Source organism: Arvicanthis niloticus, chromosome 18 (assembly GCF_011762505.2).
Source record: "Arvicanthis niloticus isolate mArvNil1 chromosome 18, mArvNil1.pat.X, whole genome shotgun sequence".
Lineage (NCBI taxonomy): Eukaryota > Metazoa > Chordata > Mammalia > Rodentia > Muridae > Arvicanthis > Arvicanthis niloticus.
Window position 1 is genome coordinate 43,404,940 of NC_047675.1, and position 25,196 is coordinate 43,430,135.

The following is a 25,196-nucleotide window of genomic DNA, read 5'->3' on the forward strand; positions in this document are numbered from 1 at the left end:
TTTGTCACGTCATCTTGACATCCCCTGTGCTGGCTCCTTGTGGTGCTGAGACTGCATGGGTGGATGAATGATGATTTGGCAAGGAGGTAGGAGCCTATGTGTGCAGCTGTCCAGCTTTCTGTCTGTCTTTCCCCTCAACTATGTCTTGAGGCTATATGAAGACACAGTTTGTTGGCAGACAGGGCCACCTAAGGTCAGAGAGAGGTGCCATGCCCTAGGTGTGAAGGGTAGGAGGACACCCCAAGGGGACGCTGCCAGAGGTTGAAGATCAGGAGAGGGAGATGCAAGGGCACAGGAAGGTTTTTCTTTCATTTGTTCTGTTTTTTGAGGCAGGGTATCAGACAGCCCAGGCTGGCTTTGAACTCCTGATATTGTCTCAGCCTCCTGAGTACGGGGGTGGGGGGGGTGGGGGGTGAACAGATGTGAGCCATCATGCCTGATGAAAGGCTGAATATGAAGACTCATGTCCCATCCCAGGCAGGGCAACCAAGGGTGGATGATATAAGGCAAGGGACAGAGAAAGAGTGTTGACGGGGATACCCCACAGTGGTGGGGAGGACAGGAAGTGGAAGTGTGGCTAACTCCAGGAACCAGGGTATCAGAAGGTATCAAGATCTGGGGAAGACCCAAGATGATGCCAGGAAGGGGTGGGACATGCAAAGACCAGGCCTCGTTTGTGGCTGTTATCTTACTTCTTCAAGCAGGAAGCCCAGCCACGGAGGCCCACCACATGAGACATGGTCTGAGCTCAGCTACTCTTAGTTTGCTTTGCAAAGACAGGTGGTTGTTTTGCTAACTGTATGCCCTAGGCAGAAATCCCCACCAGCACAGACAATGACCCCTGACCATCCTGCCCCAGATCCTTCCCTTTTAGTGGTATCTGTTGTCAGGAAACTCAGGGTGGGTGGGTGGAGCATCTGCTGTCTTCTTGTGCTGTTTCAGACACATGTACAAATTCGGCTCTTTCTCTTTGAACTGTGTGTGTGTGTGTGTGTGTGTGTGTGCACGCGCATCTCTGTGTGAGGTCAGAGATCAACATCAGCTGCTTGTCTCTATTTGTCCTCTATTTGTTCTCCACCTTATTCGTCTCTTTGAGACAGATTCTCTCACTAAACTTGGAGGCTCCCCTCCCCCCCCCTTTTTTTTGGCTAGGCTGGCTGGCCAATGAGCTCCAAGGACCTGTCCCTATCCCCCAAGGCCAACCTTACAAATGCTTGTGGCCACACCCAGCTTTTATGTAGGTGCTGGGATTTGAACTCAGCTCCTCATGCTTGGATAGCAAGCACATGACCCGTAGAGCCATCTCCCCAGTCCCCCAGTCTAAAACATTTCTGAGAACAAGAAGGTCGGCCGGTTCGTGGGGCTAGCAATACATCCCGTCATATCCACGATTCAAAGGCTGAGGGATGGTCGCTTAGCCTGAGCAGTTTCCTAAGCACTGCTTAGCACGCAGAGCAGACTCTCTTAGGCTCCTTCCCCACCCCCAACAGAAAGCATCTACTTAAAGAATACGGATTTTTTTTTTATGCTGTAGTGATGTTATTGCTGGGCTATGTTATGATTTGGACGAGAGGAGCCCTTCCCCACAGACTCATGTGTGGAAGGCTTGGTTTCTGGCTGGTGGTATTCTTTTGGAAGGTTCTAGAAACATAAGGAGGTAGAACCTAGCTAGAATGTTCTTGTGGTGTACCCTTTGGAGTTAAATCTTGCTTGGGCTTCTTTCTCAGTCTGTTTTTCTGTTTTTCTGACTGTCTGTGTGTCTGTCTGTGTGTGTGTGTCTGTCTGTCTGTTTGTCTATCTTTCTGCCTCCTTTCCTCCTAAATTCTTCTCCTGGCTGAACTCTGCTCCGACACCCCATATCCATCATGAGGGAGTAAAACCTGAAACTGGGAGCCAAAATGAACTATTCTTCCCTCGGGTGTGTTTATGTGAGGTGTTGTACAGTTGCACCCATCTAATGTAGTGCATGCAACGCAGTGTAGGGAGGGTAGGGAGATGGCTTACTCGGGAAGTGCTTGCTGGGTAAGCATGTGGACCTGAGTTTGGATCCCCAGTGCTCACATAGAATCTGAACACAGCAATACGTAGCTGTAACCACAGAGCCAGGGGACCAGAGGCAGACTGATCCCTGGGGATCACTGGCCACCAATCTGGCCAAACTGGTAAGCTTTCAGGAGAGATTGTTGAGTGGTTAAGAGTACTGGCTTCTCTTAAAGAGGATCCAAGTTGGGTTCCTGGCATGCCCATGGTCATTCCCAACTACCTAAACTCCAGTTTCAAGGTATCCAACACCCTCTTTTGGGCTTCTTGGGCACTGTGTGCATGTGGTACACAGACATATAGGTAAAATTAAGTTTCAAAGTAAAGTGGAGGGCTAGAGAGATGAACTCAGAGGGTAAAGGTTTTTGTCCCCAAGCCTGAGAACCTGAATTTTATCCCTGGGACTCACAGGGTAGAAGGAGAGAATTGACAGGCACAAGTTGTTCTTAGATTTGACATGTATGCTGTGTCACATGTGTGAGCACACACATAGACACACACAGACACACCTTAACTAAACAAACAAAGGTTTAAAAGGCAAGATGGACCGCAATAGAGGAAGATGCCCAATGTTGACCTCTGGCCTTTAAGTGCACCATGTGCACACACGAGGGAACCCTCTGTGTATACACACAATCATGTCCATACTCACATAACACACACACACACACACACACACACACACACACACACACACACACACACTCACAGTAGACATCTGAGTTACCATGTTCTTCTTTGCTTTGGAAATAGTAACTGTAGTTCAGCCCTGTTAGTACAGTACCAGGCTTATTAGTTGTCAACATTAGGCATCAGAAGGGATCTGATGGAGCGGGGGGGGGGGGGGGGGGGCACCAGGTTTTACACATGATGGTCTTCAACATGCAGAGCGGTGGTGGGCGTGTTCCTCTCTTGTTGCTGACTGATGCAAGCCTTCACCATGTTGTGTTGGTGTCTGTACTTGAACACCTTAGAGGAGGTCTGAGGTCTGGATGGCGCAGTTTGGGCAGACAGTAGTTTGGATATCCGGAAAGTGAGAACCGAACATGTTGGTTTGGAGGTCAGAGGACAAACTTGTAGGAGCCAGTTCTCTCTTATCGTTGTGTAGGTCCTGGGGATTAGCCTCAGGACATTGGCCTTTACCCACTGAGCCAGCTTGCTGGCCTTACACTGTGTTACTTACTTATTTATTTATTTAATGATTCCTGTGTATCATTGTTCCATTGTGTTAATGACTTTAGAATGGATAGGTAACATACACAGAAGTTTCTACACTTAGTCTAAACTTATTAGGAGCTGTTAGGTATAGCTAGGCATACACTTGAAATCTCAGTGTGTGGGAGGCTGAGGCAGGAGGTTTGTGAGCGTGAGGCCAGTCTGGGTTACATATCAAGATCCTATCTCAATTCCCCTAACCACCCCCCTGAAGATGATTAAATGTGTGTGTCACCACACACACACACACACACACACACACACACACACACACACAAGTTCTGAGTGATGTTATCACTTCTATATCTGGGGAAACAGAGGCAGGCAGAGTGAAATTACTACCGGAAGCTACCATGCTGATGGGGAGGTTGCATGACAAACCCAAGCTGGCTGGCTCAGAGTCCCTCAGCCTGAATACTAGCCGCACCATGTCTTGTGAGTTAAATGAACCCAGGAATGTGGATTATGTCTTCCCCACCCTAGGCTCTTATCCCAGCCTTAGGTCATAGGGTGCCTATGTTGCTCTGTGCCTGAGGTGGTAGGGTCATCACCCTGTGGGGTGAGCCTGCTGGGCATGTCACTAAAGATGCCACACCAGCATCTCCACTTTGCATTGGACATGTCTTAATGGCACACACCCACAGCTGAGGAGAGCCTTCCATCTTCCTGGGGGCTCGTGCTCACTGAATGATGATGAGTAGACTGGAGAACACCCTCAGCTATCCATGGGCTTCACCTGCTGCTCATCCACAGACCTGAGAAGTGTCAGTCACGGGTCTGAAGGGCTTGGGGATGCAGCCACCAGGCCTGGGAAGTGACCTCCAACCTGTGGGGGCTAGCCTTGAACTCTTTTGCCATCCCAGCATCCCCAAGGGTGTGATGGATGGAGAACTGGTTTCTAGCCTACAATCTCCCCAGGTGCAAGTGTCCAAACAAGCACTTGCCTGAGATTCTTCACAGCAGCCTTGTCACCAGAACCAAGTGTTCATCCATGGGTGGTAGACGGGAAGAGAAAGTGAGGGATTCAAGTACTGGGGGGGGAGAGGCAACTGGAATGTTGACTCACACTTCAGCAAACAGCAGACTTTGAGACGGTCCCACTCAGCACAGGTGTGCTTTGAAAAGGTCATATGGAGGGAAAGAAGTCAGACAAGAAACCATGTTTCTTGAGTCCATTTGTATCAAATGTCCAGAATTGTTGAGTCTGGAGAAGTCACGTGTAGCTTAGTGGTTGCTCCTGATGCAGCTAGTGTGGGGTTGAAAGAGGATGGGATGGGGCAGCATGAAGGTCCAAGTTTCTCACCATGTCACAGAGTGTTCTGGAATCGGCTGTGTGGATAGCTGTGCATATCTGTGAGGCAATACAACTCAATGCACTGGTCACTCGAAGTGAACAGCCTTCTCTGGTATGTGTGCTATGAAAATTCTCTCTTGCCTATTCTTGTTTTGTTTTTCAAGGCAGGTGTGTGTGTGTGTGTGTGTGTGTGTATAGCCCGGGCTATCCTAGAACTAACTCACTCTGTAGACCAGGCTGGCCTCAAACTCACAGACATCCTCCTGCCCCTGCCTCTCAAGGGCTGGGATTAAAGGCCTGTGCCACTACTGTCTGGCTTGTTCTATTCATTTTCTTTCTCCTTCTCCTCTTCTTCCTCTTCCTTCTCTGCCTCCATCACCACTGTCTTAGGGTTTTACTGCTAGGAACAGACACCATGATCAAGACAAGTCTTATAAAGGACAACATCTAATTGGGGCTGGCTTATAGGTTTAGAGGTTCAGTCCATTATCATCAAGGCGGGAACATGGCAGCATCTAGGCAGGCATGGTACAGGAGGAGCTGAAAGTTCTATAACTTCATCTGAAGGCTGCTAGTGGAAGAATGACTTCCAGGCAGCTAGGATGAAGGTCTTAAAGGTCATGCCCACAGTGACACACCTACTCCAACAGGACCACACCTCCAAACATTGCCACTCCCTGGGCCAAGTATATTCAAACCATGACAACCACCTTCTCTTATAAAGCAAGCCAGCACCACTCCAGCGGACACCAGCTAGGTATCCTCGGATTCTGTTCAGTTCTGATAGTTCTTGGCAGATGGTGTATCTGATCTCACAGACTGGGGTACCGTGTGTCTCATTGGGGCTTCCCTCACTTTACTGGTCCAGATCGGTCCCTTTGCATCTTACTGATCTACCACAGCCTTACAACATCTCCTAGGGTTTGATGAATTTGTTAAAATGGCTCATGGACCTCAGAGAACCCATCATCTTCCCTGGTTTACTGTAAAAACTATTACAGAGGAGGTAGGTAGATGTCTAAATAGCAGAGATGCACACACAGGGCAGGATATATGTGGAGAATCCTGTCTCGGCCCCATCCCATGTAGCTTAACCTGTTTACATCCATCCCCCGGTAACCTTTGTATGTTCAACATCCAGGAAGTGCCTTGAGTTTTGTCTTGGGCTTATGTGTAAATGTCACTGTGGAAGCCCAGTGCATTAAACTATTGCCCATTGGTGATACCTCTCCCTCAATCCTGCCCTGCTCCCTGAGGGTTGAGGGTGGGGCTGAAAGTTTAGATCCTGAAGTCACCTGGTACTCTGGCAACCAGCTTCCATCTTAAGACTCCATCAGGAGAGCTCCTGGTCACAGGAAAGACCCATCAGTTTGAAGATACTATGAGTTTTTGGAATTGTGTCCCAGGATATGGGGTCAGAGACCAAATATGTACCTCTTAGATCAATTTATCAATATCTATTTATCTAGAATCTGCTGAGTCCGATTAGTGTTGATGGCATGTAACTACTTGAAACCCAATGACCCATAGGGGGGCTCTTCCCTAAAGAAAACTGCTTCTCTCTCAGCAACCATTGATTGCCTATAACTCTTTATCTAGGGGGTGGGATCTTGAAGTATTTCCCACATCCATGTTGATATTTCAGCTAGTGGCGTCATTATGCAGGTCTTGTTTAAGTGAAGATATTTCACAGATTTGGCCGAGAAGATGCTGTGTTGCAAAGAGCATCCTGGTCATCTGATTCTTGTAGCTTTTGCACCTGAAAGTAGCTATTCAGTGTCCCTCTGGTTTTTTTTTTTTTGTTTTTTTTGTTTTTTGTTTTTTGTTTTTTGTTTTTTTTGTTTTTGCTCCAGTTGAGGCAAGTGACATTTGGGGCTGTTGGGACTCAAGGGGAAAGAAGATCTTAAGCAGAATTAGTCACTGGCACTGGCTGCTCTTAGCAATACCTGGAGAGGTCACCAGTGAGCATCGGTCGCTCTCCTGCTGTGATAGAGTATCCTGGGTCTTGTTCCTAAAGGCCAGTTCCATTAGCAAAGCTCAAAGCTCCAGTTTACTGTGTCTGTCTTGGAAAGGGGGTGATGGCTGAAGTAGGGAATCCCTAAAGCCTTTGTGTCAGCCAGCTTTCCATGGTTGTGACACACCGGAGACAACCGGCTGAGAGACGGAAAGATGTTTGGTTTTGATCCTTGGTTTTGAAGGTTTCGGCCCATGGCTACTAGGCTCAGTTGTCTCTGGGCTGTGGTGGCACACAGAGGGGAGCATGTGGTGAAGCACAGATGTCCATCTCATGGTGGCCAGGAAGAGGAGTGTGGGTGGAGCGAGGGATGAGGGCGGAGGAATGACTTCCTTCTTCCAGCCAGGCCCCACCTCCCCAGTCCTCTAACACCGCTAATACCCCAGTCAGGTTCTAAACCTGTCAATTGATCAGTTCATTGACAAGGCCAGGACACTGATCCAGTCACCTCCTTCCTCAAGGCTCCACTTCTGATGGGTGTTTTCAGAGTTGGGCCCAAGCTTCTGACACATAAATGTTGGGGTACATTTAATGTTCACACTATAGCATCTTTCCTCCCTGGCCGATTGGAGGAGGCAGATGCCTGGTGGCTTTTGGTTTCCACACTCAGGAGGAGTGGACCCTGAGCTCTGATGGGACTCTGGTCAGAGATAGACTCAAAGCTGTCTTTTAGGATTAAGGTGCTGGGGTGCCAGGGCTGCAGGGCAAGGCTGTACCCTCTTCTGCAGGGAACTGGGGGTTCTGATGGGCTGTATTTGCTTTCTCTCAGTGGACATCATGGAAATAAAGGAAATCCGTCCAGGGAAGAACTCCAAGGACTTTGAGCGAGCCAAGGCTGTCCGTCACAAGGCAGACTGTTGCTTCACCATCTTCTACGGCACCCAGTTCGTCCTCAGCACGCTCAGTTTGGCAAGTGGGTGCACATTTTTCTGGATGCCTCCCCCCCCCGGCCCCCACCTCCTTCGCCTTCTTCTACTTCTGCGAAAGATCATACTTCATGGTCACTAATGCATGTTCCAGGAACCCCTGTCTTACATTCCAGCCCTACTGTTTTCTCGATTGTGTCTTTGGGTATGGGTGAGTAGCGATTTGCTTGGCTGTGAACTGGGGAGAACAATGTGGCTTTCTCCTTGGGACGTTGTGCGAAGTGTCCTGTGTCTGCCTGGCTTGAGAGTTAACTGAGGTAGTTAACGTGGTCACTGCAGGCTAGGCTCTGCTGACAAACATGTCACTTGTTTTTCCCACAGTGGTTGATGCACAGAAAATACTCATCTGAATGGATTACCCTGAGACCTTGGGTACATATGTGGGCACAGAGCACACACATGTATGCATGGGCATGCATGAACATGGCACATATGGATGCAGGCACACAGCACACTCATGCATGTATATAGTATGCAAGAATGTACGTATGCATGCCTACAGCACATACATAATACATTACACACATATTTGCATGTGCTTACATAACATACATTAATATGTATTCACACAGCACAAACATGTATGCCCACAGTATACACATGCATGGCCGCACACAGCAATTCATGTGTGCACATATAGACACAACACATGCATGCATGAACACAGCACACATACATGTATACGACACACACTCTCAAACACAGTAAACATGTATATAACATACACACATAGCACATACAGTGCTCACACAGCACAATATGCATGCACATACCACACACATACAAGCACACACATGAGTCCACATAGCAATAAACACATGTACATGCATGTAAGTATCATATATGCCTCATGGATGTAGGCACATAACACACATGGATGTACATACAAAACACACACTTGTGCAGTACACTCATGCACATGGCACACACATGCACATACTACACACATACATGTACACATGACACAGCACGCACACACAACACACATGTACATGTATATACACACATGTGAGAACATGTAAATTTACATATCTGGAGATGGGATTTCTGGCCACCCCAATGGTGTGTCCATCAAAAAGCTGAAGAGTGAGCTGGGGACAGAGCTCAGAGGTAGAGCTACCGTTCACAAGGTCCCAGATTCCAGCCTCCAGCAGAAACAAGCAAAAAGAGTCACCCAGAGTTCACCGCCCCCTCTCCCATTCTGCCTACAGCCGACTCAAAGGAGGATGCGGTGAAGTGGCTCTCTGGCTTGAAGATCCTACACCAGGAAGCGATGAGTGCATCCACTCCCACAGTGATTGAGAGGTACACAACCCATTGTCATTGTCCTCCCTTGTTCCTGGGCATTTGGGGATATAGTCCAAAGGGAGAAAAATGGGACATTGAATCCCCAAATTCATCAGTGCCCTGTGTATAGCAGCACCCGATAATGACTAAGAACGCTCCAATGTTCCAGATAAGAGCCTCTCTCCCTAGTGTTTAGCTTTAGCCCTTGGCATGAACAGGGCACTTCAGCTGAGGTGGAAACACCCATGGTTGTATGTGTGCACGCGCATGTGTATACGAATCTTTCTGTGTATATCTGCAAGCATATAAAATATCTGTTCACGTACATTCTTCTATACGCCTCTCATGTGCATGTATTTATATGTGCATATGCATATTGTAGATGTGTATATAATTATCTGTGCATTTGTTCACAGTGCATGTGTGTATACATGTGTTTCTAGGTGGTGTGTGTGTGTTCAGTATACATGTGTGTCACCATCTCTGTGTGGATCTTTGCACGCACACATATGTGAAGGGTAGGTCTTTCACCTGAAAGGATTTAATAATGGATTAAAGTGGGCAGAAGCTGAGTCTGGAGGTGGCCACCCCATGATGGGGGTGGTGGTGAAGCCCTTCTAAGCACTGTTTTCAGTGTGATATGTGTGCATAGGACTCAGAGCTGGGTCACTACCCCTCCCCCAATGAACCAAAACCTTTCTTCATGCACCAGTTTTCTTCTCAGCTGGTTGGGAATTAGTGATGGGGAATTGTCCTTTATGGAGAGCTCGCTTGATCTCATGGATGCACCCTCGGGGTTCAGACAGGGTTCTTTGGCCACAGGTGGAGTCTGGCTCCCAAGCAGGTTTGTGGGGGATGTTGGAGATCTCTTCTCCTTTTGGGGACTCTGTCCTCATTCTCTAGAGCTCTTGAACTTGCAGTAGTTTCTGACTTTTCCTCCTCTTTTTGGCTTCACTCTCTTTGCAGTTGGCTGCGAAAACAGATTTATTCAGTAGATCAAACCCGAAGAAACAGGTAAGGCCCATTGGCAGGCTTTTTTTTTTTTTTTTTTTTTTTTTTTTTTTTTTTTTTTTAACTGTGATACTTGCTTATTTTAATGTTTGGGGGTAGGGGGTGGGTCAGTTCACATCCTGTGGTAGGAAGGCTCTCAGGTTCTGGGGTTGATGGCGACCAAATCCTCTGCATGAATGAAGCTTCTGATGGAGAGAGCTCCAGTTCAGCTGCTGAGGTGACATTTGACAAAGGGACTGGGGCTGGAACACCTACCATGTCCTGGGAACCCAGCAGGAAACATTATGACCACAGTGTCTGCAGTGTCTGATGGGAGAGACTGGTCCCGAGGGAGCAAGCTTTGTTTGGTGACAGTGGTGTAGCTCTGGGCAGGGATGAGGTGAGATGTGATGATGTCCTTCTGTGTATTTCAGTCCCTGGAGGATGGGACTGCATCACCACCCAGGGCTCTCTGTCGGATTCTGTGTTTAATTCCCTCCCTCTCTCTTCCCCCTCTCTCTCCTCCCTCCCTCTTTTTTCCCTCCCTCCTTCCCTCTCCTTCCCTTCTCCCTTCCCTTTCTCCTCCCTTCTTCCTTCTCTCCTCCCTCCCTCTCTCCCTACCCCCTCCTTCCTTCCCTTTCTCCTCCCTCCCTCCCTCCCTCCCATCCTCCCTCTGGTCCTCCCTCCCTACCTCCTTACCCCCTTCCTCTTTCCTTGTCTCCTCCCTCCCTTCACCCCCTCCTTCTGTACTTGGGGTTGAACCTCTGGTCTTCTGCTTGCGAGGCATTCACTCTATCGCTGAGCCACGACCACAGCCCTTCACTGGCGGATTCTAGACAAGTGTTCTAAATGTCTCTAGCATCTTCTTTTTGTTTTCAGACAGAATCTCTCTACATTATCCAGGCTGGCCTCTAACTCTCTCTATAGCCTTGACTGGCTTCGAACTTTCAATCTTCCTGCCTCAGGCCCTTGTGTAGTGGGGTGAGAGACCTGTACTTCCAGGCCTGGTTTTTGTTGTTGTTGTTTTAAAAAGATACTCAGCTTGTGTTTTTCCTTAGGCAGAGGCAGTGCTAACCCAGTAACTATTTCCCCATTTGTAGACATATAGTGGCTTCTGACTTCATGTTAATTTTGTGAAAGACAACCTTTGAGTGTGAACTTGGGTGCTGTACATGTGAGTTGGGGACATCCTTAGTTGCCCAGATGTCAGCTCCTGGTGTATGGTGGCAGAGGTGGTGACAGGGTTGATTTCCAGCTGTGGCACTGAGCGCTGACCTGCCCACTCTCTCCAGCGGGTCTTTGTCCTTTGTTAGTCTGGAGGATGAATGGGCTAGCATCCTTTGTTTAAATTTGCATTTCTTTCTGAGTTGGAGATGGACCACCCTTTTATTTCCTTCCTCTAATTAATAATGAAGTGATAAAAGCCACCTGGGGCTGGAGAGACGGTTCAACAACAGGCAAGAGCAATCTTTGCTCTTGTGTGTGTGTGTGTGTGTGTGTGTGTGTGTGTGTGTTCATGATGATTTATAACTCTAGTTCCATGGGATCCAATGCCCTCTTCTGAAACCCACAGGCACCAGGCCCACATGTACCGCACATACATGCATGCAGGCGAAACACTCATACACATAAAATAAATAAATCTGTAAAAAAAAAAAAGGTCCCCACAAACAAACAAACAAACAAACAAATGCATACCACAAGTACCACCCTGCATGGAGCTGTAGAGAACGTGGCATCCAGACAGTGTTAACTCTTTATAATCCTTGTCTCACAATTGACTTTTTGTTTAAAAAGGTTTATTTTGAGACTGGACTATGGTTTATCTGGTAGAGTGCTTGCCGAGCATCCATGCAGCCCCAGGATCCACCCCAGGCAAGGATGGAGATACAGAAGGCCTGTTGCTCTAGCCCTCAGGAGCCTGAAGTGGGAGGGTCAGAAGTTCAAGGTTGAGAGAGTTGGAAGCCAGGAAGGGCCATGTGAGACCCTACTTCAGCTAACTAACACTAACTAGCAAGCTAACTAACTAACTAGCTTCTTTTTCTTTCCTTTATTTTTGGTTTTCATAAATGAGGCAAAACTAAATGCCACCAGCTTCCCCATTTTGTCCCGGTTTCATGAAGGTGACTTTGTGTCTGACATTTCCACCTGTCTCTTGTTCATTTCTGTCTTGTTTAGTGTACCCAGCCGGGGCATTTGTAACCTCTAGGCACATGGTTTCTCCCCTCGGCCTGTCCCTCCCATCAGTCATCTCCTGGCTGCTCTCTGGTGTCACCAGGGTTGATCTAGTGAGGTGTTGTGGGTTTTACATACTGAGGTCTTACGGTGTTGTCACCTCTGAGATTGTGCTCATTGTGCAGACTGGATCAGGGTGACTCCGGTCATTACTGTCTCCATGGTGGTGGAGTTGTCTACTTTTGTCTCTTATATGGATTGGAGATGGATGCCTGCCCCTTGCTGCAGATGGATTCTTCAAATTCTGCCCAGAAACCCATCTTCCCATTAGCCAAGAGGGGACCTGCTTCTGGAGGTGTGGTCCCTGGCTGTGCCTCCACCCATCTCTCCCAGCTCTCCCAGCTGGCCCTGCTGCTTGTCGCATTGAGAATCACATCTCACCACTAGGAGACTTCAGGGATACTTCAAAAGGAACTTTGACCAGAGTGTTCCAGAAAGGGCAGCCAGGCCAGTTTCCCTCCCTTTCCTGTCTCCTACAGCCTCTGACTAAACCCGTTTCCCAGAGGAAAACAGGAGTTGCCAAAGGCAAGAATGGACTGGCCTAGCTCAGGCCGAGCCTGAACCCCTGGTATTTTTCTTGGCCCAAGCCCTGTCCAGCTTCTAACTTCTCCTAGGGCAAAGTGGTAGCCGCTGGCTTTTGTGGAGGACTTGCTTGGCAACAGCCACTGTATTAGGCAGATCACATGCCAACCAAATGCTCCCAGCCAACCACTGCGCTAGGCACCCATTTTACATGTAAAGACACCGAGTCCCAGAGGGATCAGATCACTTGCTTAAAGCAACCCAGCATGTTAAGGATGGCTTCTACCTTGATCTGCTTCTACACACACACACACACACACACACACAGAGAGAGAGAGAGAGAGAGAGAGAGAGACAGAGACAGAGAGAGAGACAGAGAGAGAGACAGAGAGAGAGAACAAACTGGAAACTGCTCTGTTTGATGTGCCTCCTAGAAATGGAACTGTAACTCATTGCCCCTTACACTCTTACTGATTTCACTTGGAGTAAGGCCCTCAAAGGGCTGATCCCCACCGTAGCATAAGCACTACACCCTTCTTGAAGCCTTCTTTTTACCTTTTCTTTTGAGAGACAGGGTCTCCCATGGTTGTCTAGGCAGCAAGCCTTGGACTTGTGATCCTCCTGCCTCCTGTCTCTGGTGTAGCAGAAACCACTTTATTTTTTGAGGTTAAATAATATTCCAAAGTTTGTTCTCTCTTGGGCTCCTGCCACTGTGATTCATGGTACACACATGGGCAGAAACACCTGCAGGGGGTCCTGTCCTTCCTGTTGGAGCAGTGGTTTACATTCTGAGGAACTTCTGGGCTGTTTTCCAGAATGGTGGTGTTCTGACACGGTCTCCTCAGTAAGGCACAGATGGTCTGTTTCTTCCTCGTCCTTACCAACACGCTTTCCCTCCATCCCTGCCCACCGGGTTATACCACTGAATTTGCGTAAGCAGAACAGACTTCCTTGTTCAGTTCTGCAGGGAACACGGGAGGACTGGGAAGACTGTAGGGTCTGCCGGGATGTGCTGCAGGTGGGAGATGGGGAAGAGATCCGGTACCTCCTGGATGCAAATAGGTTTCCTGTGGTTGATAATCGAAGCCACACCTGTGCGGATTCCGTTGCACTCGACATCGTTGTGGGTATGGGGTTTTTTCTTTAAAAAAAAAAAAAAAAGCGGTTTATTTTAATGTGTATAAGTATGTGTCTGCATCTATGTGTGCACACTGTGTGTGTATCTGGTGCTCAAGGGAGGCCATGTAGGATCCCCTGGAACTGGAGTTACATATGGCTGTGAGCTGCCAAGTGGGCGTGGGGAATGGAACCCCCCAGGTCTTCTGGAAGAATAGCCAATGTAACTTCTTCAGTCCCAGCAATCTCTTTTGAGACAATGTTTCACTATGCAGCCCAGGGTTGAGAAAGAAGTTCTCAAGAGAAAGGAATTCTCAATCCCTGAGGGCATGGTGAACCAGCCCTCTTTCTTCTCCTCTGAGGAGTTTAGATGTGGGGGGTTCAGACCTGAAGAATTTGCATTCTGACAAATCCTTGGGAAGTAGTGGTCCCTAAACAGCTTCAAGAAGCAGGGCCCTTGATCTCCTCAGTGAATGTAGGGGTTGCTGAGTACATGGGCCAGTGGTAGATACGGTGCCTGTACCAGTTCCTCCATCACAGTAGTCGTGTGGGGTTGGCTGCTGGTGTGCTGACTAGCACAAATAGAGAACATAGGCATTACTCTAGAAAGTTCTGTGAGGTTAGCCATGCTGGAGGCACACACCTGACATCTTTGCCCTCAACACACACACACACACACACACACACACACACACACACACACAGAGTCTTGTGCATGTGCATACAGACACACACGTACACACACAGGCATGCATACATACGTGCATGTGCATACACACATGCACGCACACACACAGGAACAGTGAGAGAGAGAGAGAGGAGGGAGGGAGACAAACAGTAATAGAAGCTGTAACACTGCTTGTGTTGATAATTATTCTTCAGTTTCCCTATCTACAGAGAGCCATGATGTCGTCTTCCACCCTGCGTCCTGGCTGGGTGCTGGTTTGTGAAATTCAGTGAGGATACATTGTACACTGCCTAGATAGGGCCTGGCTTAAAGAAAACACTCCACATTAAATATTTATTATTATTGTTATTATAAATAGCCATGGATGAGAAAGGTCTTTTTTTTTTTTTTTTTTTTTTTTTTTTTTTTTTTTTTTTTTTTTTTTTTTTTTTATAGCAGGCAGGTTTCAGGGTCTCCTCTAGTGATGGGTGTAGCCTTGAAGGCTCCCGGGACCCAGCTAGGCTTTATTGGGGTTGGTTGATGATGTCTGCATGAAAGAGGGGTGTCAGCTGCCCCTTGGAAGAAGTTGTTTTTTTGTTGTAGTTCACGGAAGATCATCCTGGTTTCTGGTTGAGCCCTAGGATGAGATCTGAGTTACAGGTTTGTGTCAAGGGAGCTGATACCAGGGACTCTGAGAGCTACAGGGGGCACAGGCAGCAGGACGGGCTGCTATTGCTCCTGGGTTGGGAGTTCTGACACTGCACCAGTTCTCTGGAATAAAGGTCCAGAGAGTCAAATCTGCTTTCTATGCTTGGACCTGTCACCAGGTACTGGGGTCCCCTGCCGTGGGATGGGTCTGTGAGTAAGGCACTCTCTCCATTTCACCAGGCTAAGAGCTACTGATTCACCTCCCTCCAGCTGCTGGGGAGTGCTCTGGTTGGGGGTGTGTTCCATGTCTTCCCTTGAAGTGACTACCCCACGATTTTAACATTCTTAGATTGCCTAATGCTTATCTGGAAGCACAAGGGCCTCATGGGTTTAGTGTCTCAGATGCTCTTGACTCCTGCGCCTGCTCAGTTCCTAAGCAGCTGCCTGGCTCTTGGGTCTCCTCCTTCTTACTCTCTGTTTCCAGATGTGGCCATTTCCTTTACTGGTGCAGCCTGAGCTCCTGGAGCCTCCGACTTTCCTCCTTCACCCCCACATTTTCCATCTTTCTCTTGTGTCTTGCCCTGTGGCACCTGCTGCTCACGTATCTTCATCCTGCCCTGGCCAAGAGGAATGTCACCCTCTGAGGCGCCTTCTGTAAGTCTGCTGGCATCTCGAGGCACAGTCAGACCTCTTGGCCCAGTGGTGGGAGGCGGTGGGTGCCCCTGAAAACACCACAGGCAGCAGAGTGTGGCTCTGAGTGAGGCAAGTCGGAAGTCCAGTTCAACACAACTCAGTAGCCAGTGTTGGTTCAAGCTTTGAGTGTCTTGACACCGGGCAGTTTCTTTCAGGCATATTTAAGTACAGCACAGCTTGAGAAAACAGACTCTTGGGTCAATCAACTCAACCCTGTGTGTACAATGAAGCTTAAGGCATGACTGCATTGAACCTTTTCTTTGTAAAGTCTATGTGGCCTCTTCCATGGAGATGGGTTTTATGGATTGAGAGACAATGCTTAAGATAAGGGCCTCGGGAGGGTGGCTGAGATAAACCTAAGAGTCTGGGGCACCATGTCTGAGGTCACCAGGCTATCACCATTCCCAGCCTTCTGGGCAGAAAACAGGTTATACATCCATGTCTTCCCTTGAAGTGACTACCCCATGATGTTAAGATTCTTGGATTGCCTAATGCTTATCTGGAAGCACAAGGGCCTGGTGCTCACCACAGGAGCCTTGAGCACTGTGTGTGTGTGTGTGGGGGGGGTTGGGAACAAGGAGGCAAGAAGGCTGGAGGTGACTGCTGTAGTGTGTGGAGTCACACATGCAGCTCTTCTCTGAAGATGACAAAAGCCAAGTTGATAGTGTGGAGACATGGGTGGATTTCTGCCCATACCTGGGGGTGGGGGTGGGGTAGGGTCCTTCTTGAGCATGCAGCCCTCTCTAACTCTGCTGGATGCTTGATCTCTGGCCAGAAGGACCTGAGTCTCTTACCTGTGACCCATCCAGCACCGTCATATCTGGTGTCCTGTCCTGAGGTCTTTGGATGTGGCTGTTCTGGGCGACACGGGCTACAGTGAATCTAATCTAACATTTGCTCAAACAGCAGGGCCCTCTGAGCTTCAGTTTCCTCTGTGGAGGTGGAGACAGCCCTAAGGGCTGCCTTAGGAGGCTTTTCAAGCTGGGAAATCTGTAGCTGGACCTCGGGGAGCAGGGCCCCAACCCCGATGGGGTTCCATTAACATTACCTTTCTTGCTCCCAATATTCCCTTTTTGACTCTTAACTTCCCTGTTCAACTAGAAGCTTCCAGAAGCTCAGGAGCAAAAAATTCCGATACCAGGTGTTCTGGCTTGATTACTGTTGTAGGCTTCGGTTAGGATCTAGGCTGACACTGTCCACCCTGTGCCCAGCCGCAGCCTCCACATACTGTGAACCCTGAGGCTGGAGCTTGGTGCTGTGTGTGTGTGTGTGTGTGTGTGTGTGTGTGTGTGTGTGTGTAGATAGTTGGGAATAGGGTGGAGAAGAGCCACAGATGACACCTGCCTGGCACATACCAGGTACCACCTGCCTTTTCATCTACCTCTCTCTGGCTCGCCTTGCTTTGAAACCACATGAGTTTGTTTCCAAGACTTCCAGTGCCTGATGCTCACAGTGTTCTACCCACATTGGGTCTCCCACAGCACTTGCTTCCAGAGCCATCTCCCATGTGACCCATGTCTACCACCCTTGCTGAGGGGTAGGGACCAGCCTCTACCATCAGGCTGCCCCTTTCCTCTGGCCCCAAGGGTCTCGTTTCTAGTTGGTTTTCTCATGGAGGGGATGCCCAGGAGGATGTTGATAGAGTCGTACAACACCTCCCACTCTGGTCCCTGAGGCTGATGAAACCGAGATTCTCCTTCTTTGCAGCATCAGCCTCCGAGAGCTGAAGGCCATCTTGCCCCTGGTTAACTTCAAAGTGAGCGGCATCAAGTTTCTCAAGGACAAGCTGGTGGTAAGTATGGCAGCTCAGCTGGGGGACATGGATTTAGGCTTGCTTAGTGCCTCTAGAGCTCAGGAACCCATGCTGGCCCGGGGCTCTGGAATGGCACCCAACAGGGGGGTCCTGTGCCTCCAGAGCCCATCAGTCCTGGTCCATCCAGCAGAACCCTGTGACCATTGGAGGACTTTGAGGATGAAGCAAGTGAAGACTGTGTTGTTGGATGGTGTGACTTGGAGCATCTGTGCAGATCTGTCTCAACCAGTCTGCCTTTCAGCATTTCCTGGGCCTTCCGGCAACCGTTTACCTTAGTAACGGGAGCACACGGGTCCTTTGTAAATTGCTGTGGCAAGATGCCTTCTAGAGGGTTCCAGGGACATCTGCCATTGCAGTTTGTCCTCTTGCTCCAACCGTTCATCTTCCTAACTGTTATCCTCTCTTCCCCATCACTGAAGTTGGCTGTGTTCTTGAGCTGTGGGCGGGACAGCCAGCAAAGCCTCTCTGCCCCATGAATGATAGGATGCCGGGGTTGGTGGTGGTGGTGGTGGTGGTGGTGGTGGTGGTGGTGGCAAGGATGGATGGAGGAGATAAAGGTGCCTGTTTCCCACAGCGAGATGCTCTCAGGAAATGAACACGTGATCCAGAGCCCCCATAAGAGGCTCACCTAGTCACGTTAGCATCGTTTGTGGGATTCCCCCGGCTGAACACCTTCATTCCTTTGAGTACTAGTGAGCTCCCGGGACAGCATGGGTCCATGCTTATCCTGACCCTGCCATTCTTGGACCTGCCCATGTTCCCCTCATCAAGACAGAAAGCAGGCGTGAGAGACTGAGAGGGAGAAGTTATTACTAATCCCTGTGTGGTTTTCTCTCTCTCTCTTTATACATATACATATACGTATACATATACATATACGTATACATATACGTAGTACATATACACACACACACACACACATACACACACATACATATAACCATATAGGGGTCCACTTCCCTTATCCCATATCATCATGCAAAATGCATTTATTCCAATTTCAAAAAAAAAAAAAAAAATGGAAAACTCCATGGTCATTCATTCAGTCCCAAGTCCAAAGTCTCTTCTGAGACTCTTAGAATTCATACATATTGGCCCTAACACATTGGAAGTGTGTACATGATCAGTATATCAGAATTTGGCAATCCAAAAAAAAAAAGTGTCTCTCACTCCAAAAAGAAATAGTCACCCTCTGTGGCTCTTAGAAACCTGGTCAAGACTCTTCCCTCACGGGGTTCCCTGGGGCTCGAGGATGGGTACCCTGTTATGTTCTTCCAGGCAGGAGACTGAGGAGTCCCTGGCTCCAGAATGGTTGACTTGAGCCATTGTGTTTTTGTGTGGAGGGTGGAGGTGTGATGGCGGACACCCGGCTGTGTGTGCTCACCTTCGCCTTGTACGCTCACAGGAAATCGGTGCGCAGAAAGATGAGCTCAGCTTTGAACAGTTCCATCTCTTCTATAAAAAACTCATGTTCGAGCAGCAAAAGTCGGTAAGAGAACCCTCGGCCGTCATGCGTTCGAGTCAGGTGCAGAGCTGAGAAGCCCACAGGAAGGGTTTAGCTTTCCACACAGACAAGAGTGGCTTCAGGAGACTGGCAAATGGCCATAACCATGGTGGAGCTGTAGGAGACATGTCAGGGGATACGGCTTGCTGACCTTCCTGGTGGGAATTCCAAAGCCATAAATTCTATCAGAGCTCTGAGTGTATGAAAAACAACAACAACAACAACAACAACAACAACAACAACAACAACAACAACACAGTATGACACATACTATGCTATTAGATCACGCAGGAAGGGAATCCAGCAAGTTATTCATAGCCATCTCTGAGTTTTATGATTTTATGACTTTACTTTTGAGATAGGATCCTCTGTAGTCCAGTTCATGCAAAGCTGGCCTTGAACTTTCAATTCTCTTTCCTCCTGTCCATGAGTGCTGGAGTTACCGAGGGCAGGTTATAGGGTCAGGAGGGGACCAGGGCTTTGTATGTGTTAGACCTTACCTCCTAACCCTCACAGTTACTCAACTGGGGACCAAACACTCAAATCTATGAGCCTCTAGAGGCCATTTTTATTCAAACTGGCACATTCCACATCCTGGACAAAGTAGGCATGTAGCCATTTCATCATGCCAAGTGCATTCAGTCCAACTTCAAAAGTCCCCATGGTCATCAGCCCCGAGACTGCTATAAAGTTCAGAGTCTCTTCAGCCTGAAGGTTGATTGCTGTAAAGTCCAGAGTCTCTTCTGAGACTCCTGGAATTCTCTTAAACTGTAACCCCCTGTAAAATCAAAATAAAAGGGCAGATCATGTGGAATATACAGTGACACAGAAAATATATGTTTTTATATATATATAAATATAAATATAAAATCACACATATATAACACATATACTTTGCCACTGCCTTTTATGTTCCTACTAGGGTACCCCATTAAGCCTCACTGAAAATCTCTTCTTAGTCTTTCTGTTGTAAAGACACCATGACCAATCTTGGTCTTATTCCCAATCCAAGATGTATTTCAGCTTACACTTTTTCATGTTGAAATGACCTTGCTATGTGGCCCAGGCTGTCTTAGAACTTTGTATGTGGCCCAGGCTGTCTTAAAACTTTCTATGTGGCCCAGGCTATCTTAGAAATTGCTATGTAGCTCAGGCTGTCTTAGAACTTGTTATGTGGCCCAGGTTGGCCTCAGATTAACTCTCCTCCTACTTCAGCCTTGCCAATGCTCAGCCACAACCTAAACTTTTAATTACAACTTTATAAAATAAAAAGTGTTTCTATGTATGCTTGTGTGCGTGTTAGGGAGAGGAGAGGAGAGGAGAGGAAGTGGACGGAGAATGGAAGAAAGGAGGGAGGGAGTGGGTAGGAGGAGAGGGAGTTGGGAGGGTGGAGGGATATACTGATTGAGTTGAGGTTTATGGACTCCCTGTTCTCCCTGGAATGTTCTAGGTGGAACCCTGTGGAAACATTCAGCCATGCCAAGGTCGCCCCCTGGTGTTCAGAATGCCACATGGCTCCTGAGTTGGCATTTCATTCTTGGTCTGGCATTTTAAAATTAATGGCTTACATTTAAAACTCAGAGTTCTGGGGGAGGCTGCTGCGCCTCCTCCTCCTCCTCCTCCTCCTCCTCCTCCTCCTCCTTTCTCCTCCTCCTCCTCCTTTCTCCTCCTCCTTCTTTCTCCTCCTCCTTCTTTCTCCTCCTCCTTCTTTCTCCTTCTTCTCCTTCCCTCCCTCCTCCTTTTTGGGTTTTTGAGACAGGGTTTGTCTGTACAGCCCTGGCTGTTCTGGAACTCACTTTACAGACCAAGCTGGCCTCGAACTCAGAGATTCCCCTGCCTCTGCCTCCCGAATGCTGGGATTAAAGGCGTGTGTATCCACTGTCCAGACGATTGTTGGCTTAAAACTACTAACCTGCCTACTGAACCCACCCACCCATATTGGGGTTTGTCTGTTCCTGCATTCACAGTTCTCTCTGATACCCATGGAAAAAGGGAATGCCTGCCATCTCCTCACTAGCCCTGCCCATCAGTGTCCCCTCACTTATATTCAATAGATGATCTGAGCTGGGAGCTAAAATCACCACCACGGGTGGAATGCCCCAGTATGGCAGCTGCATGTTGTAACTCTGTGGTTTTAGGGTTTGAATAATACCCTCCAGACCCACACTGATGGTTTTCACTGGCTTGCCAAACCATCCTGCTCCTGTGCATATTAATGTTTCCTTCAATGTTAACAGATTGTCCTGGCTCCTGAGCTCCTGGGATAGGGTAGGGTGCTGGATTTCCAGGGTCTATGGAGTTGTCATGGAAACCTATGATCCTCACATCAGAATCTAGGGAATGAGTACTTGCATATCTATAGCCAAAAGGTTTTTGACTTTTAAGTTACCAGTTCTTCCTTGTGTCTAACCACCTGCCTGCATTGCAGCTGTCAGGGCTCAAACGGTTTTGGAGGTTGGGCAGTAGCAGGAAGATACATTCATGCTGTGTGAAGCTAGGTGGCGGTGTAAGCATAGATGACAGCCAGCATTTCTGTAGGCAGGCCACGTGACAGGCCCAGTGCTGAGCGCTTTACACTTTAATCCTCCCCTGAGCCCTGTGAAAGGTTAGATGAAGAAATCAAAGCTCAGATGGGTGTCTTGCAGAAGGTCGTGTGGCCCCAGCAGTAACCAAGGCTTCACATTTCCCAACTGTCTTTGATGCCCAGGCACAGATGAGATGCTTTCTGTTAAATTCTTAAAACATTTGTGGGAAAAAAAAAATTTCAAGGGCCAGTGAGAGGGCTAGGTGGGCAGAGAGGCTTGCTGCCAAACTTGATGACCTGAGTTTGATTCCTGAGACCCACATGATAGAAAGAGTAAATTGAGTCCTGCTCGTTGTCCTCTGATGCCCACATGTGTGCATATGTGCGCACATACAAATAAACATGAAAGCAATAATGTACGTACATTATGGCCGAGAATACAATTAACCCTATGTACTCAGAAGGCACCATCGTAGCTGCCAACTTAGGATTTCATGAATCCATTTATGCTCCTTCCCTCCCTCCATCTTCATTCCACTATCCCTGCCTCCTTCTTCCCCTCCCCCTTCTCTTTGCCTTTTGAGGTATAGTCTTACCATGTAGCCCAGGCTGGCCCTAAAATCAAGATCCTCTGTCGCAGTCCCCCTGGTGCTGGGGTTACTCCTATCACCATAGATGCCCCTATTCATTTCCTTCTTGTGTAGTCTGGAGGCAAATCTTCCTGCCATGGACCAGCTGGTCTGTTACTGCATCTTGGCCTCATCGTGGTCCCGTGATGTCCCCTGTGGTGAGAGCACATTCCAGGAAAAATAGAAAAGTCTTAGGTCACAGATCCTGAGAGGTCACCTGGGGTCAGGCCTGGGATTGTATGTCCAGTAAGTCCAGCGGTTGCCCATCTGGTTTGTTCACGGCCAGAGTATCGGAAGAGAAGGGCCCACATTTCCTGAGACACCCTGATGGCTTGGTGAAATGTTATGGAGCGACACAGATGATTCTAGTCTGAGGTAGCAGGGGACGGGACAGGGGGACAGGAATCCTCAAACTTAAGTTAGCAGTGATACTCGGGTTGGTTTCTATCCTGGTGACTGTCCCTGGAGGCTCCTGGCTCCCACCTTCAGAGGATGAGACTGTCAGCTTGCTGTGCTATCCTCCAGCCCCGAGGAAAGTCAGTTCCCCATCTTCAGTCCTGTGGGTCTTGCTGTCGCCTCTCTCCCTTTGGCACACCCCCTCCCTTCCCCTGTTCAGCTGTGGCCTTCCCTGAGCTTGAGGGGAAAGCCAATAATTAATTTCTCCATTGTTTAGTCAGTCATCTGACTCGTGCAACAGGTGTTTGCATGACCCAGGTGGGCACTGTGGTTGGTACAGATGACCTCTGACCCCACTGACATCTCCTTGGGGTGGACAGGCTCACTGATATCTGGAGTTACCCAGACCCCAGTGTCCACCCGGGCTCCTTGTTGGATTAGATTTGACTACAGAGCCGCACCAAGGGATGCCTTCCACATCCTGATGTGGCCTGCGAGCCAAGTGCCAAATGAAGCCAATAACCTCCCTGCCCTGCCTGACACCCTTCCACCTCAAAGGAAACAAACACTTGAGTGTGTGTGGAGGGGTCGGGGGGGGCAGTGCTTCTAAATTTGAAGGGGTAGCTCAACCTTCAGGCTGGTGATGAGAGATGTTTCCAGACATCTTTCCAGAGTAAATGTCACATCTAGGTACCTGGGCACACACCCGTCCCCAGCCTGGATGGCCAGGCCAGCGTGAGTACTTGGCTATTGGAAGTGGATCTGTTTATGATGTCTGTCACAGGCCAGTGACTTCAGGGCCATTTCTACCTAGAATATATCTCACCTTTACACAATCGCTGTGTTATAGACCAGGCAGGCAAGGTGGACAGAGCGTTTGCCATGCTGTTGGCTAGAAATAGTCCAGGAGCATGTGTGTATGTACATGTGTGCACAGAAATGTGTGTAGGTACACCTGTGTGCATATGTGCATCTCAGCGTGTGCGTGTGGGTATGTGTGTATATGTATTTACATGTACATGCACAAGTCTGTGTGTGAGCGCATATCTGTATCTAGACATATACATGTGAACAGTCCAGGAGTGTGTGTGTATATACATATGTGCACAGAAATGTGTGTAGGTACACCTGTGTGCATATGTGTATCTCAACATGTGCATGTGAGTATGTGTGTATATGTGTTTACATGCACACACATGAGTCTGTGTGTGAGTGCATATCTGTATCTAGACATATATGTCTGAACAGTCCAGGAACGTGTGTGTATATACATGTGTGCACACAAATGTGTGTAGGTACACCTGTATGCATACGTGTATCTCAATGTGTGCACGAGAGTATGTGTGTTTATATGCACATGCATGAGTCTGTGCATGAGCGCATATCTGTATGTATACGTATACGTGTGTATGTGTGCACAGTGCTCAGCCAGCGAGCTGGTGCAGATGGAGACCAAGAGGGAGGTATCTCAGCTCCTCACACTTGTGGTTGACTGGTTGACATTACAGAGGCCATGAGGGAAGAGCTGACACGGCCCTATGCTCCTTTTCTGCTCTGAAAACGGAAAGGTAAAGGGTCATCTACGAAATGTTAAAGGTCTGAAACACAGCAATGAACACAGAACAGTGTAAGTCTCCACTTGTTGCCGGGTCCACGGCACTCAGACCAAAAATCTCCAAGGAGGAAGGGCAGTGTTGTGGCTCACGGCTTCACTCCACTGTGGTGGGGACAGCCTGGTGGTACTCATGGAGTCGGATGCCTGTGACAGAGACACGACAGGCGGTCTCTAGTGGTGGTGGTGTGTGCGTATGCGTGGTATGTATGTGTGTGGTGTGCATGAGTGTATGCATGTGGTGTATGTGTGTGTGTATGTGGTGTATATGCATTAGTGTGTGATGTGTATGTGTGGTGTGTGTGTGGTATGTGTATGTGTGTGTATGTGGTATGTATACTATGTGTATGTTGTATTGTGTGTTGTGTGTGGTGTGTATGGTGTTTTTGATATATGTGTGTTTGCATGTGCATGTTGTGTGTGTGGTGCTGGGGATCAAACCCAGGTAAACAGTTGTCTACCCTGAGTTTGTATCTCCAGACTTTGTTTAAAACAACAATAACACTTTAAATGACCTTTCTTTCTTTCTTTCTTTCTGTCTGTCTGTCTGTCTGTCTGTCTGTCTGTCTTTCTTTCTTTCTTTCTTTCTTCCTTCCTTTCTTCCTTTCTTCCTCTCTCTCTCTCTCTCTCTCTCTCTCTCTCTCTCTCTCTCTCTCTCTTTCTTTCCTTCTTCCTTCCTTCCTCCCTTCCTCCCTTCCTTTTGCATGGGGCACGGGATGAGAGGGGGTGTGTACCATCACATGACTGTAGAGATCAGAGGACAACCGTGAGAGTCCATTTTCTCCTTCCACCCTGAGGACCCCAGGAATCAAACCCAGGTTGTGAGGTTTGGCAGCAGGTGCCGTGACCCACTGAGCAGTCTCTCTGCTTCAGCTTTCTATTTATTTAGTTACTCATTTATTTATTATGAGTCGGTGTCTCCCTATATAGTCTGGGTTAGTCTTGAACTCATGATCCTCCTCTGTGAAATCTGTGTAAGATTTCATTTTACAGCTCTCAGGCCTCATTCTGTCACTGAGGGAAGTCGGGTAGGAACCCAAGCAGGGCAGGAACCTGGAGGTGGGGAACTGA

The 25,196-nt window shown here is 48.3% G+C and overlaps 1 protein-coding gene across 1 annotated transcript in view; it reads left to right on the forward strand.

Annotated features, from left to right (window-relative positions):
• The window catches only part of Plcg2 (phospholipase C gamma 2), a 131,746-nt gene that overhangs the window by 46,331 nt on the left and 60,219 nt on the right, over positions 1-25,196 (forward strand). The window contains exons 3-7 of the mRNA XM_034522442.2: positions 7,333-7,476; positions 8,701-8,794; positions 9,743-9,790; positions 17,355-17,439; positions 18,866-18,949. Of these exons, the coding sequence (XP_034378333.1) occupies positions 7,333-7,476; positions 8,701-8,794; positions 9,743-9,790; positions 17,355-17,439; positions 18,866-18,949 (455 nt within the window). The remainder of the gene's footprint in view (positions 1-7,332; positions 7,477-8,700; positions 8,795-9,742; positions 9,791-17,354; positions 17,440-18,865; positions 18,950-25,196) is intronic.